The sequence below is a fragment of the Quercus lobata genome, chromosome 2, assembly GCF_001633185.2.
Source record: "Quercus lobata isolate SW786 chromosome 2, ValleyOak3.0 Primary Assembly, whole genome shotgun sequence".
In the NCBI taxonomy this organism is placed as follows: domain Eukaryota; kingdom Viridiplantae; phylum Streptophyta; class Magnoliopsida; order Fagales; family Fagaceae; genus Quercus; species Quercus lobata.
Window position 1 is genome coordinate 69,775,000 of NC_044905.1, and position 15,576 is coordinate 69,790,575.

A 15,576-nucleotide genomic window follows, 5' to 3' on the forward strand; every position below is an offset into this window, starting at 1 on the left:
TCATCAGGTAGATAATAGGAGGAATTGGGTTGGTGTGGAGAAGATTGATGGCTCCAACGGGCTTAACAGGGAGACAAAAAGAAAATTGTCTCCCTTAAGGATTCTGGAGAAAGCCCAAGTGGAGCAAGTTTTACATAGAATTGGGAAAGAAGCCCAAGTTGGTTCGGCCCATAATGCAGGTATGAAAACTAAAGCTCCTAAAAGTGATAAAGCCCATAAGGCTAGTTCAGTTAAAGGCATAAAGGTTGAGGCACGTGCAAGGGCTGGATACAAGATTTCGATCGATGCCGCTGGGGAAGAAAACATAAAGGATCGCTCGCCCTCACACAAGATGGGGCAAGCCGGTGCCATCGCAGGGGCTAAGCTGAGTAAGGTCACTGTGGTGCACCTTAATGCGTCGTCGCCTGATGGAGATTTCCTCTTCGCTGCCATCGCTGTGTCCAAGATGGGTCAGGTTTGAAAAGGAAGCTCCGGAGTAAATTCTGGTGATCGGAGTGGCCGTGAGGCGAGCAACCTGAACTGGGAGTATGGGTTTGGGCATCATGAAGATCAAGGCATGGACGGAGGGCTGGCTGGCTATAACGACGGCATGCTGGGCTGTCCTGGTGATTGTTCCGGCAATGGAGATGGATTACAGGTAGCTCGATCTGATCATGGCTCCTTAAGTGATGGGAGTGGGGGCTGTGCAGCTCATGGTGCGGATTAGATGGATTTGGAAGGGAGAGGCGATGGTGGGTCTTCCCAATGAGGTTTGTCAAGTCCCAGCTCTTAAAGTCCTTATGAATAGCATTGTTTGGAATTGTAGAGGTGCTTCAAAGCCCTCTTTTCAAAAGCGTGTTAGGGAGATGGTTCAGAAGCACAATCCGGCTATTTTGGTGGTAATGGAAATTCGTGTTGGGGGTAACAGAGCAAGGCAAATCACTGAGAGGCTCCCTTTTGATGGAGCTATTCGCTCTGATGCAGTTGAGTTTGCTGGTGGAATATGGGTGCTGTGGAATTCTGATAGAGTTGACGTTGCCCATTTGGCCAGTATTGAACAAGAAATTCACTTCACGGTTAAGGTACTAATTTCAAATGTTATTTGGCTTTTCTCTGCTGTGTATGCTAGTCCTAAGTGTGCTGAAAGACATATTTTGTGGAATAACCTTATGAAAGTAGCAGACCTTCACAATATGCCTTGGGTTATAGCAGGGGATTTTAATGAACCTTTGGTAAATGATGATAAATTTGGTAGTAAAGCGGTTAGTGTGAACAGCTCTCTTTTGTTTAAGGAGTGTTTAGATAAATGTAATATGATAGACATTGGTTTTGCGGGACCTCGTTACACTTGGACCAATAGAAGGGAAATTCAAGTTTTGATACAGCAGAGAATAGATAAGTCCTTTGTGAACCCTCAGTGGTGTTTGCTTTACCCGAATGCTAAAGTTACCCATCTACCTAGGTACCATTCTGATCACTGCCCTGTTCTTTTAGAGATGCAACCAGGAGTAAGCAGGGGGAAGAAAAGGTCGTTTAGGTTCCAAACGTGCTGGTTGTTAGACCCTACCTTCCCTGATATTGTTTCTCAAGCTTGGGGAGGTGCAAATAATCTTGTAGAGGTCGTTGAGAGCTTCACTAGGAATGTTGTGGATTGGAATAAAAACCAGTTCGGGAATATTTATACAAGGAAGAAAATTCTGATGGCTAGGATCAATGGTATTCAAAAGGCTATTGCTTTTAAACCTTCTAGTTTTCTTCTTAAGTTGGAAGTGGATCTCCTTAGGGATCTTGATCTTGTTCTCAATCAAGAGAAGGAGTTATGGGCTCTAAAGTCTCGGGTAAATTGGTTGGTTCAAGGGGATCGCAATACAGCTTTCTTCCATGTTTCAACTTTGGTTAGGAGGAAAAGGAATTAGATCATGGCTATTAAAAATTCAGTGGGGGATTGGATCCATGAGGAGAATGATATTAAAGAGTTTATCAGAAGCGGTTTTAATGGGATATACGCGACATCTCATGAGACTGTTTCAAGGGAAGAACCTAGTTTTTTCCAGTGCCAGGTCAGCCTTCCGGATGGGGATAGGGAGAGCATCGGTGGAGAGGTTACTGAAACTAAAATCAAGGCTGCCTTGCTGTCATTAAAACCATTTAAAGCCCTGGGTCCGAATGGACTTCATGCGGGCTTCTTCCAAAAATTTTGGCCGATAGTGGGGGATTCTATGATTGAGGAAGTTAAGCAGATTTTTAGGAGTGGGAAAATGCCTGAGCATCTGAATAAGACTCTTATTGCTTTGATTCCTAAGATCCAAGGTCCTGAGACATTAGGTAATCACAAACCTATTAGCCTGTGTAATACGGTGTATAAAGTGGTGGCCAAGATTATTGTGGTAAGGCTGAGACCTTTCTTGGATAAGATTATATCTCCCTTACAGACGACTTTTGTCCCGGGTAGAAAGGGTATTGACAATGTCATCATTGCCCAAGAGATAATTCATTACCTTGGGAAAAAGAAAGGGAAAACGGGGTAAATGGCCTTGAAGATAGATTTGGAGAAGGCTTATGACAAGCTTGAGTGGGGATTTATTCGAAACATACTTATTAGGATTAACCTTCCCACAAAGCTCATAGATGTTATAATGAGTTGTGTGTTGACGGTCTCCACTTCCATATTGTTTAATGGGGAAGCTTTGGATCCAATTCTTCCTTCTAGAGGGATAAGGCAGGGTGACCCGCTCTCCCCATATCTTTTCATCATTTGCATGGATTTTCTTGGCCAGCTAATAGAAGAGAAGTGCAATATGAAGACATGGCAGCCAGTTAAAACCTCTCAAAGTGGTCCTGAATTCTCTCATCTCTTCTTTGCGGATGACCTCATCTTGTTTGCTAAAGCAGACTGGATAAATTGCTCCGCCATTAGAGATGTTCTTGATGATTTTTGTGATTTATCTGGGCAATCAGTGTGTGAAGCTAAGTCGAGGGTGTATTTCCCTCCAAATGTAGACCGAGACATAAGGGAATCTCTTTGTGACATTCTTGGGTTTGCTTCCACTCCATTCTTAGGAGTATCTTGGCTTTCCTCTAAAGCATCCTGGCTCTTCATCTCAGGAGTACAATTTCATCCTTGATAGAGTGAAACAAAAACTTTCGGGTTGGAAGGCCAACATGCTCTCTTTGGCAGGGTAGAATGTTCTCATTCAAGCCTCTTTGGCTGTTGTTCCTTCGTATGTTATGCAATATAACCTGTTGCTTGGTAGAATTTTGGATGGGTTAGATAAAGTGAATCGAAATTTCCTGTGGGGTTCATCTGAGGCAGCCAAGAAGATTCATTGAGTTGGTTGGGATAAGGTGATAAAATCTAAGGAGGAAGGGGGGCTTAGGTTGCAATCAGCAAAGGGGAAGAATATAGCTCTCCTTTCTAAGCTTAATTGGAGATTCCATACTGAAAAGGAGGCCCCTTGGGCTAGAGTTTTGAATCTGAAATATTGTAATCCGAGAAGAAGAGTTGCTACCAATGCTAATAGGCTTCCTTGTTCTCACATTTGGGCTGTAATGAAAAAAGGTATGGACACTTTCAATAAGTGTAGCAGGTGGATGGTTGGTAGGGATAGTGGGCTTAATGTGTGGCAAAGCAATTGGACAAATGGGGGTTCTCTTAGAGGTTTGATTCAGGGTCCTATCACGAGGGAGGCTAGCCAGCTAGAAGTTAAAGACTTTATGATAGACACGGGTTGGGATTGGGGGAAGATTCCCTTTGAAATTCCTGTTGAGGTTAAAAGGCTTATTCAAGCAACCCCTGTGACGTTGTTAAGTAGAGGTGTTGATAAGTTGGCTTGGTCGAGGTCTCCTAAAGGCACCTTTGATTTGAAGAGTGCTTATAGGATTGCAATGGGGGATGAATATATAGATCCTTTCACGGCTCGTTGGATTCGGAAAGTGAATACTCTTCCAAGGATTAGAACCTTTCTTTGGAAGTACGCCCATAACAGCATTGGAATTAAAGTTTTCCTTGAGAGGAGGGGTGTTAGTCATGATACTACTTGCCCTTTATGCCAGGAAGGAGCTGAAAGCATTTTACATGCCCTGAGAGACTGCCCTCTTTTAAGATGCCTGTGGAATCAATTGGGGGTTTTACCCTCTAATCAAGTCTTTTGGAGTAGCAACCTCCAAGATTGGCTGATGTTAAATAGTAAATTTAAGCACAGTTTAGGTGCTACTCAACCTCCTTGGAATGTTGTTTTTCCTTTTGCCGTGTGGAATGTCTGGAAGAGTAGAAACAATGTGGTCTTCAATGGCAAAAGTAGGAACCCGAAGCTAGATTTGGTGATTGTAAACCAACCTGTAGAATTTTTTCATTGCCTTTCCTCTCCAAGGCTGCTGTCCCGTAATGTTTTGAAGAGGATTAGATGGGAGAAGCCGATTCAAGGCTGGTGGAAGCTCAACACAGATGGCTCCTGTTGTGGTAACACAGGTTTGGCCAGTTGTGGAGGGGTGATTAGGGATGATGCAGGTAGGTGGGTTATGGGTTTTAGTAGGAGTATTGGCATGACAAACAATTTTGCCACTGAACTGTGGGGTTTAAGGGAGGGTCTTCTTTTATGCAACAATCTCAACATTAATGCTCTTGAAGTTGAACTTGATGCCAAGTCTATTGTGGATGCCTTAGGAAATCCTTCCTATGTGAATAATGTCATATCGCCTCTATTGGATGATTGCAAGCTTTTGATTTCTCGCATTCCACAGTTTTGTATTAAGCATTGCTTCCGTCAGGCGAACAGGTGTGCGGATAGCCTTGCTAGAATGAGCTATTGTCTAGATGCTGATTTTTCTACCTTTGATAGTCCGCCTGTGGACTTAATTGATGTTGTTGAGGATGACCTCAATGGGATGTTTTTTAATAGGGTCTGTTCTGATGTTATTGCTGCTGCTTAGTTTGTAATGAAGCATATTTTCACCCAAAAAAAAAAAAAAAGAGATTGTACTTTCCAAATCATCATCTTTGTTACCAGAATCACTTGTCTTATAAAGTTTGCTGATTTCAAGTTAATGGATGGTCCTTCAGATGGTGAGTTTCTTATATATCACAAACTGATTTGACCCAGCTAGAAGAAAAATGTGCCTTTAGTCCTAGTAAGGAATAAATTGTTTCAGCAAGGTTCTGAACAGAGTTTCTTGAGTCTCTAATGTATTATAGAAAGTTAGTTTCCACTCTTCAGGTTCTGTCCTCTTGTCAATTCTGTAGCTGAACATTGCATAAATCAAGTAAATTAATTTATGATACTGTAAATAAATGTGATACATCAAATAATCAATTCATTCATATTGTAGTCACTAATTATTCTGATAATTTTCCACCAAGAAATTTTTGTGGCCTTTTGATAAAGGCAATGGCTTGGATGGTCTTATAACATGACTTTGTACAACAAACTTTTGAAGACATAATTGCATTATTTGAATTTTTTTTCTTTTTAAATTTTAATTCTAGCTACACTTGCATAGATGTCAAATTGAGTATACCAGTATTACTTTCTCAAAAAAAGAGTATACCAGTATTAGTATATATGCGCTTGCAGCATGGTTGTGTTTGAGTATACCAGTATTAGTCTATACGATGCACTTGCAGCATGTGTTGTGTTTTATCCATAATTTTATGGGCTGGGTCAAGTTTTCTGTTAAGCACTACTCCGGCTATTTATCAGTTTTTTATATTAGTGTGGATTAACATTCCTGAATCCTAATTCCTACAGCTCTTTCGTAATTAGTCTTTTTTTTTTTTTTTTTTCGTTTAATGAGAACACGTCATTAAATAGATACGTAGAAAGAATACATACATGATATCGATAATAAAAAATAAAAACATTGAGCCCTTTTATAATAATGTTGGTTCGGCATATTAATGTCAGTCTTTCACTTTGAAAACAAATTGAGCCCTTTTATAAAGTTATTCGATGTTGAAATTTTCCAAGGGGAAGAAAAGAAAGTGCGATCAGATTGTGCTTAAGAATAGACCATTGGGAAATGCCCAATCCTCTTATGGGATATGATGATCCCTACTACCATAACCATGATCCAGATGTCTATGCTGATGTTGATGAAGAATGGTTCCAAGGAAGAGATGGATGGGGACTAGACATTTCTAACACATAAAAAAAAATAATAATAAAAAAAAGGTCCCACAAACGTCTTCAAACGTAGCACTCTTATCCTCAACAGTCACATATCTACTCCTTTGTCAGAAGCATATCTAAGTAACCTCACCCATGCAAACAGGTCCCCTACATGATATGACACTTGTTCATCAGCTCCAGCCAGGACCTCTACTCCTGATGCATGTGAACCTTATCCTGACATCCACAATTATTATCATTGCAGAGCTCTATCTGGAAGAAGATACATCTCCAGCCAAGCCTTACTTTTTTTGCCACTTGTAAATCCATGGCTTAGGCCCTTACTTTCTTCTGAAATGTATAATGTACATTATCTCTAAACTTTGTGGTCTATAAATAGAGTCCTTGCAACTCTGAAGAGGCAAGAGAGAGTGAAGAGAGAAAAGAAAGCCCTTGTAGTAAGATGTGTCTCTTATGTCTAATGTAAAAAAACTGTTGAATCTAATAATATTTCTTAACTTGTTGTATCTTGAGCTGTGTTCCATCCCATATTTTCATGTGACCTTTTACATCTTCTTAGTTATATATGTTATAAACCAGTTTTCATAATCTTCTTACACCCTCTATCTCCATTTCCTGGTCTCTCTCCCAATACACCTGTGAATATTTTACTAGCATGATCATTATATTAGTACATCTTTAGCTTTAAGAAAATATTATGGTGCAACAACATTTGGAAGTTCTAGTTCCCATTTCGAAAAAGGATGAGATCTTGCTTAAACTAGTAAGTTCCCTCTGCATTCCTGCTTTCTTTGCATATGCTTGGGGTCAATATGAAGTTACATTGTAAAGATACTCTTTGGGGAATTTTTCAAATTTTTGATTAAATTGTGCATCGCACGAGCATAATATTAGTTTTTTTTATTAAAAATAAAAAGGTTGGTTGGTTTCAGAGTACAGTTGACATGGTAAGCTAAAGTCTAATTTAATGTGGGTGCTCTAACTGGGGAAATTAGAGCACTTACATCCGGATTTGAATCACTGTTAAGCAAATATTAAAACAAGGAGAAAGGGAAGTGGATATTGAACCCACAACTTCAACCTCAATCCCATATGAGAGAAGAAGTGTTAGTTCAGCTATAGTTCATTACTCAGAGTCATAAATGATGATTAACTATAACCTTGAAACTAAAATATTAATACATTGTTCAAGAAAAAAATAGCTACAATGCCAGATCTTTAATTGGACAAGAAGAGGGAAACTTCCTTCCCCAAGCTTGGGTATAGAGATAATATTGAGAAATATTATGGTAAATGGTTAACAGTGAGAAAATCACTACTACTACTACTACTACATGAACAAACAACACCAATGTGGAGGAGATAATGTTGGATCATAACCATTCTTAACATTCCACGTTTATCATAGAGAAGATCACTCAAAGAAAGCTGAGTGGAGAGCCCTCACACATTGCTCTGCTTCATTGTCGTTTACAACCAACGAAATATTAACCTGGCCAGCAGAAAAAAACAAAACAGTGAGGCAGATACAGATGTATACAAATTCTTATTATTTTCAGCAACCTTCCGAGTAACTCCTCAACCTGGAGTTCCATTGATCAATCAAAGAGAGATTCAACAGATGGCCCAACCCCAGAGATTTGGAAGATCTGAGAAGAAAACTACACTTACTAATTTAATTCCTTGATTAAATTACCAAAGGTGCTTTTTGTGTCGAAGTTGAGTAGTGCTAGAGAAAAAATTTAAGAAAGTTATGGTTTCAAACTTTATCTAACCTGTAATTATGATGTTCAAAGACAGAGGGAGAGAAAATAAATAGAAAAAAAAAAATTATAGATGCACTGGATTACAATAGTTTTATAAAGAGAAATCCCCGTCAGTTCCAAACAGGGGTGGCCTGTCTGTCAGGGTGCTAAGAAACTGAAGCTTAATTCTGATGCTGAAATATGAAACACCCTAAAATAACATATATGCAAAAATAATAAATAATAAAAAAGAAACTGTTGTGAGAGACCTTAGATGCACCCTGTGAGATCATCTGAACATTGACTCCATTTGTTCGCAGAACACTAAATGCCTGCCATAATACACACCCAGTAAGTTAGTAACGTAAAATCAATGTGAAAAGAGACAGCAAGATAAGGGCTAAGCCTTGCAGGATATCAGTGCTACGAAGGCCAATGACTATTCCTTGTTTAATCATTTGCAATTATGTGTGTTTGTATTCTGACTACTGAACATGTGTGTTAAATAAAGCTACATGAATGACCAATGAGATCAACAGAAATATAGAAAGAAAATGCCATGTAAAGACAATGGCTTCATATGAAAATTTTCCTCCACTGAATTAATTTTTATTTTTTCAAAAGATAAACTTAACGGAGAAACTTTGACAAAATTGAACATAGGAACTTGTAAGATTTTTATCTTTCTGATAGGTATAAATATAGAAACTTGCTATAATTTCCATTCTTCCTCAAAGCTTTTTCCAATCATGTCCAGAAGTTTCCACTATTTACAAAGCATTCAACTTCTTGTAAGAATTCAGTGGAAAAAGTATATGAGAAAAACTCTCAAAGAGATTTATATTCCACAAATTTATGGACAGAAGGTAATCCATAAAATCTCTTACAACAGTTAGAGAAAAACAACTCAACAATTGCAATCACCTTAAGAAGTTTCTACAACAATTCAAGAGATATTCTCTAACTAAATCTGCAAAATGTATACAGCACCTTCTCTAGTATCAGTGATGACCTCTGAACATTTCCAATGAGAGAAATGATGGACCTGTGCTGAAGAAGGTTCACAACAGCAACTTTCTCAAGTTCCTCCACAACATGGTCAAGTTCCTGCTCAAAAAATAATAGTATGAGATGAGATAAAAATAAAATAAATAAAATGCAGTTGCAAAAAGAACACAACTGCTCTGTAGAATAAAATACTATTAACAGTATATTTAGTACGGTAGGCATGCTCTATGGAGCAGATACAGTAGTTGACTTTATGCAAGAAAGAAATGACTTGCAGGAACACCACAAAATGCCTGGAATTTGAAGCATGTGCTAATTTCAATCGTAAATTTAAACAAAAAATTGTACACATGGAACAAGATATCATACGCTTGCCTGTTGAATCAGCTCTCTGCTCCAAAGCTTTGATGGATCCAATGTCAAGGAAATGCTAACTTCACTAGTAGCTACAACATCAACTGATATGCCCAAATCTTCAAATATTGAGAATACCTGCATGGACATAAACCATGCAAAAATGAGATTTTGAGTCAACAAAAGGCCAAAAAGCACCCAATCATTAGCTTCTCACCTTAGCAAGGAAGCCATATTGACCAAGCATTCTTGTGCTAACAATATCCAACATAGTTATATTCCGTTTCAAAACAATGCTAGTTAGTACTGCCTGCAATATTGGAGAAAGAAAATTTAATGCTAGTTGGAATCTTCTATACAACATGTAATAACACCCAATTGCTACAAACCTTACTCATATCTCTTGCCCTGGTTATAAGAGTACCTGGAGCTTCAGGGTTGTAAGAGTTTTTAACCCTAACAGGAATATCACCTTCTCTAGCAGGTCTCATGGACTGCGGATGCAAGACCTACAAAAAGGGGGGAGGAGAGGGAAGCTGACATTCTAAATATCATGTTTATCTTTGCCATAAAGTTTCTGATTTTCTGATTATCTTTTAGATGTCCAATAAACACAATACTATTTCACAACACAACTGAATGAATGCACCCAGCTTGATCTATTAACAACTTAGCTAGAGTGCAAATTTGATAAGATACAGAAGATGAAGTTAAAAACTTTAGGTTGTTCAAAGTCTCTCAAGCAATTGGAGCAAAGAAATTCAAAAATAACCTGATGCTACACGAACACTAAACATGCTGTGAAACAAGAAACCAAAACTTTTCAGATCTCATTTAAGTTTAAGAGCATGCAAAATCCAATTTAACTAGTTGAATAGGGTCAAAACCATGAAATAACATGCAAAACACAGTAAGTCAACTCTTTTGCACCCATGATTGGACTCTTGTCAGGTTAGAGTAAAAAAATTGCCATCTTTAAGTTAGAATAAGATGCATAAATAATCCCAAAGATTTAAAAAAAAAAAAAAAAAAAAAAAAAAAAAAAAAAAGGATGTAAAAATTTTCTGAGATATTAATATATCATCAACTGACGAACAGCAGCCAATGTGTTAATAGCTTTAATGGCACCTTATAAATTAAGGTGAATTGGTCATGGATTCAAGACATTCTTGGATACTTATAAGTTACCAAAATATATATTGTATAAACCTTGTGTTTGCAGAACGCGACATTGGGTATTTGAAGGTGAATTCAGCACCAACCCCTGAAAAAAGTGAAAAAAAAAAAAAAAACCCAACTCCCGCATATTTTCTTTTGAAAAAAAAAAAAAAAATTAACCCACAACCACCACTCCAAAGGCACACAATATAGGGAGGTACGTTAAAATTTACACCATGACAATATGGCAGACTAATTTTGGCCTGTTAGGAGCCAAATGAGAAAAGCCAAAAACAATGCAGATTCCACAGCTTAAATAGGTTAGAGGTTATGAGATAATCTTACTTGAGCACCAAAATATGCAAGTTCTGCAGCCTCATCAAATGTCAAATATGGTACAGGTTCTGCCCGTGGATATATGTTAGGGTCGCATGTTAAAACACCATCAACATCCTTCCAAACCTGTAAAGAATTGAAATTCAACTTATTTTAATAGAAGAAAATAAGATATTATGCAAATGCAAATACAAGAATCCCATTCAAATTTTACAAAGAAGTTGTTAAAATATGACTGTTTTATGTGCTTCAGAAAAAAGATAATAGCCTATATGCATTTATTTTCACTGCTATCTATATATCCTTTGCATGCTTTTGTTATAAAGGTTGGTGTCCAGGCAGCATTTGCAACTCTTTTATTTATTTATTTATTTTAATATGCAATGCCAGAAAAGAACCTTATACCTTCCCCAGTTCCACTCCACCCCCCATCCATTTAACATCTGAAGCCAAGGCCTTGAGGCTCATCACTAATGCATATGCAAATCTCTTGAAATTTTTTTACATGTAAACCTTAAATATCTGCACTGACCTGTATCTCTCGCAATCCCAATGCTTTACCAATGGCTGTGGCCGTCAAATCGCTACCACCCCTACCCAATGTAGTAACTGCACATGACCTCCAGCCCTACAATGAGGTTTTTTTTTTTTTTTTGATAAGTACAATCAGGAATATAAAAATTATAGCACTATTGTAAATCATCATGGGAAACTCATTTTTTTAGTGGTGCTAAAACCCCCAAGTTCTTCCAATAAGATTTTCAAAGCAGTTAGTGAGTAGAAGACCTTTCCAAGGAAGCCAGTAACAATTGGTATAGCAGGATCAAAATCCCAATCACCAAGTAACCTCTTTGCAACAGCTGGATAGGTCGCTTCCAAAATGTCCGCGTTTGTGAAGTCATCTGTGGTTATAATACCAATCTCAAAGGCATCATACTGCCACAAAACAAAAAGTATATAAATTACTCTAACCAAGAATGGTTTTACAAAGGTACTCAAAAGTACAAATCAAAGTCTGACCATTCTCTTCAAAAAAGACTTATTAAGTTCATGTACCAGTCATTAGAGAATAATAAATTGCTAATGCATTGAGAAAATAAGTAAACAGGAAACTACTTACTTGGCGAGCTTTAACACCAATTTTCTTCAGATATGCTGCGAATATCCTAGTTGACATGCACTCCCCAAACGAAACCAAATAATCTTTCGTCCGAAGAGTCAACTCTTTCATCATAGCAATTCCCTTCAGAAGCTGCTCCAATTCCTCTAAGTGTGCTGATTTTATTTTTCAGACACAACATCAGATCAGTATGGAGACAAATAAGAACAATCAACCATCATCTGAATCCAACAAATGTACTAAGGATACTGCTGGTACAAGTACTTTAATCTACCTTGACAATAAATCTAAAACTTTCATTGTATAAAAAATGAAACACGTAATATGAAGAGTAATTGAAGAACTGGACCAATCTTAAGCTACTCACTAGAAATATTCAAACACAAACGTTGTGCTTTAAAGTTTAAAGGTTGTTCAAGTACATATGAGGTTCTTTGTCAAGGTATTATGGTTCACATTGTGGTTCCAAAGCTTGAGAAATAAACCAATCTTTGTTCAGCTGCTCACTAGAAATAAACCAATCCTTAGTCTTATATTTTTTGGGGTCGGCTATCGATCCTCACTAGATTAGTTAGGATCAGTCACATGTATTTTTTTTTCCATCATTCTATTCTATTCAAAATCATACTCTCTCATATAATTCCTTAATTGACAACTAACCAAGCTTGCCTTAATTTTTAATGCCTTTAGTTTTATTTTTTTTTCCTATTTGAAGCAGCTTAAAAAGCAAGCTACTCTCGAAACTGACACTAGCAAAACTTGCCAAATCCATATTATTTACACGTACTTTCCTTTAAATGCACCATCTCTAAAATAAACTTCTTAGTTAAACACAACTCTTCTAGACACATTCAGATTTAGCTGCATATTGACATAAAAAAAAGACAGCTTAATATTTTTTATCACAAGGAACCCCAGAGACTGTCCAGAGCATCATGTCTTTTTATCCAGTTAAACCCCAGACCCATGTAATGTGCCCACATCACAGGGATCAGGTAAGTCATTGGCTTTGCCAATAAGACATGGCCCCTAGAAATTGTTTGCACGCAAGAGGATTCAAACCTTAGACTTGGAGGGAGACTACCACCAAGCCCAAGACCATGACCACTTGAGCCAACCCCTAGGGGTTAAGCACTTAAGATACAGCATATCAACATCATAACCATTAAAAAGGACATAATTATAGAGTAACATAACCAAACAGTAACAGCCTATGAAGAAGCAAAACACAAGGATGCATAAAGCAAATCTTCACCATCACATGACTAGAGGCATTACACATAACCCGATTTACATATCACAATATGACTCTAAATTGTTCAAACTGGCCACTACAGCCGATTTCACATTCAAGGAAGTAACTCACGTGTGACGGTAGACTTGTCTATTCCAAGCTCTTTCACGGTCCTGAATAAGATAAAAAGGTGAAACAACACATTTAACATATGATTTTACATTTTCACAATACATGGTATTAACAGCAAGAAAACTCAGCCATTCTTGCCTGAGATGCAGTTCTTTTATAAAGCTCAACTCATCAATACTCGACGCGTTAGTAACACCGCAACTAACGGCCTTTTCTCCGGCCTAATAAGAGACAAACGAAAATTTCGATTAACAAAAAAAGAACCTTCAACACAAAAAGAAAACGTAACAAGAACACTAAAAATGTATATATCATAATGAATTTTATACCAATAAAAGTTTGTTAGTTGTCTTTCCCATCGCCGAGAGCACGATTACCGGCCTCTCATTGGGGAAGCTGAGTATAAGCTCAGCAACCTCTCTCATTCTCTCTGCAGAGGCCACGGATGAGCCTCCGAATTTCATGACACACGTTAATTGGTTCTCCGCTTCGCCGAAACTTTGATTCTTCGTTTCCTCCTTCTCAAGAACATCCACAACCCTTCCGTCGCAACGCACTCTCAAAACTCTACTCCTAAGGCAACTTCTCGCACTCGCATTCGAAAATTCGGCCACTGAAGCTACTGAACTAGCGAAATGAAGCCGCTGCGACCGTACAGGCAAGCAACACGAAGATCCTCCTCCTCGCAATGAAACAGGACAGAGCGTTTTAACTCCACTGAATTGCAAACCAGCCGCCATGCTTGATTAGCTCAAAACTGAGTTTTAATCTCGCAAAATTTGTAGCGAAATGAGGCTAATGCAATGGATCTAAGTCTAACAGGTTGTTTCGACTAGCGAAATGAGGCTAATGCAATGGATCTAAGTCTAACAGGTTGTTTCGACGAATAGGTACAAAATTCAAGCAAAGCTCAAAGATCTGAATCCGCAAAAGTAGAAATTTCAACAAAAGTTGCTTCAATCTTCAGTAGCTCGATCTGCAAATTCCAATGATCAATCAAAATCATTCAAAAACAAACAAATAAAAAAAAAGATTAAACGGCGCTGTATATTTCAATGAAAGAAAATGCAACCAGAGAAAAAAAAAAATTGATGATTAGTACCTGGAGACCGAGCTACGAAGAGAGAAATGCAAGAGTTGGTTCAAAACGCAGAGCTTCGAAGAAGAGAAAATTGGTAGAGTTTTCACTCCGACTTTATTTTATATTTGAGTGCAGAAGTTTGAAGCCCTGAAGTGAATGAATGTGAGAAAAATGCGACTCAGAAGAAAAACCCGGCGGCGCGGCCTCTCTTCAACGTAAAAGACCGTTTGAATGCCAAAACGGGGTTTTGTGTTGTTGTTTCCTCTTTGGCGTTATATATATATACTAGTATTTATAGTGCGCTTTTTTTTTCTTTTCTTTTCTATTTTTATTTATTTATTTGAGTTTTGGAGTTTTTCTCTTTTTCGACGACTACTACTTTGCTCGGTAAAACCCTCGCGAGGTTTCTGCTGAAACGGACGGTCCAGATTGAATCGTGGCAATACTTGTAAATTGAGCATTGTCGTTGACACGCTACCAGAAGCCGCGTCGGATTTGTCAGAACATAGATATTACTCTTAGCTAGTTTTAAAGGAAATTTCTTAGTTCGGTGTGCGAAGAAATGGAATTCCTTTTAATGATAGATCTTAACAAGAATTTAATAAATAGATTTTATAATAAATGAGAGAAGAGAGGGCACTATTCTCAAAGTACCTAAAAATTACTCATTTTTTAAAATATTTTATGCAAAGTGATAAAGTAATTAATTTTGTTAACAGTAATTTTTTATGTTTCCTATTGAAAGTGATGGGACTGACGAATTCAACCTCCTTGAATGACCTCACCAAGACCAATGAGTCTGTTCTTTGCGACGAACTAACCACATATCCATATCACTGACGAAAGTAATGAAACCATTCAATGCAGCCAATAATGTCCCAAGCGATTACAAGACCAATTGTACAGACCGTTAAAAGCCTCATTAAGGCCTACATTATTAAGCATGAAACGTTGCCAAGAGAGACATTAAAGCCATATTAACTATTACAACGACTAGAGACTGTGGAACATATATAAAGCCCTCACAGCTCCAATACAAGGTACATAGACACCCCAAAAAGCACTACTAGCTATTTTGATACTCTGTTATTTCCCAAAAGCTTTCTTATACTGACTTTGACATCGGAGACGTTGTGGCAAGCACCACACTGGTGACCACCTTAAGGGAATTATCTTACCCTTCTCACGGTGTCATTGACGAACATTCGGCTCCATCTGGACGTACTTACAACAACTGACAAATCTGCACTTCATCAGTTTGGCGCCGTCTGTGGGGACGACATTCTTTTGTACTCAGGTTCAAA

At 37.9% G+C, this 15,576-nt stretch overlaps 2 protein-coding genes across 3 annotated transcripts; one reads left to right on the forward strand and one right to left on the reverse strand.

Moving 5' to 3' along the window:
- The first annotated feature begins 668 nt into the window (after positions 1-668).
- Positions 669-1,895, forward strand: LOC115969488. The gene has a single exon (XM_031089150.1). The coding sequence runs from the start codon at positions 669-671 to the stop codon at positions 1,893-1,895; it is 1,227 nt and encodes a 408-aa protein (XP_030945010.1).
- A 5,342-nt stretch (positions 1,896-7,237) lies between these two features.
- Positions 7,238-13,950, reverse strand: LOC115976366 (aspartokinase 3, chloroplastic-like). Of its 2 annotated transcripts, none has more exons than XM_031097596.1 (13): positions 13,521-13,950; positions 13,330-13,412; positions 13,192-13,232; positions 11,826-11,980; positions 11,492-11,641; positions 11,238-11,333; positions 10,715-10,831; positions 9,601-9,720; positions 9,429-9,521; positions 9,233-9,349; positions 8,840-8,956; positions 8,119-8,181; positions 7,238-7,596 (listed from the first exon to the last, which is right to left on the reverse strand). In XM_031097596.1, exons 1-13 carry the CDS (start codon positions 13,929-13,931, stop codon positions 7,519-7,521), a joined length of 1,641 nt encoding a protein of 546 aa, XP_030953456.1. In that variant the 5' UTR covers positions 13,932-13,950; the 3' UTR covers positions 7,238-7,518. The 2 variants fall into 2 exon arrangements, with proteins under 2 accessions (XP_030953456.1, XP_030953455.1); XM_031097595.1 differs by having other exon boundaries at positions 9,227-9,349.
- Positions 13,951-15,576: the final 1,626 nt, after the last annotated feature.

Bases quoted from the DNA above. Each gene is read 5' to 3' on its own strand.
- LOC115969488 (XM_031089150.1), top strand. From the start codon at position 669: ATGGGAGTGGGGGCTGTGCAGCTCATGGTGCGGATTAGATGGATTTGG.
- LOC115976366 (XM_031097595.1), bottom strand. From the start codon at position 13,931: ATGGCGGCTGGTTTGCAATTCAGTGGAGTTAAAACGCTCTGTCCTGTT. The intron at 13,413-13,520 runs GTATAAAATTCA...GTCTCTTATTAG, and splicing joins CAACTAACAAACTTTTATTG to GCCGGAGAAAAGGCCGTTAG. The intron at 9,350-9,428 runs GTGAGAAGCTAA...ATGTCCATGCAG, and splicing joins AATATGGCTTCCTTGCTAAG to GTATTCTCAATATTTGAAGA.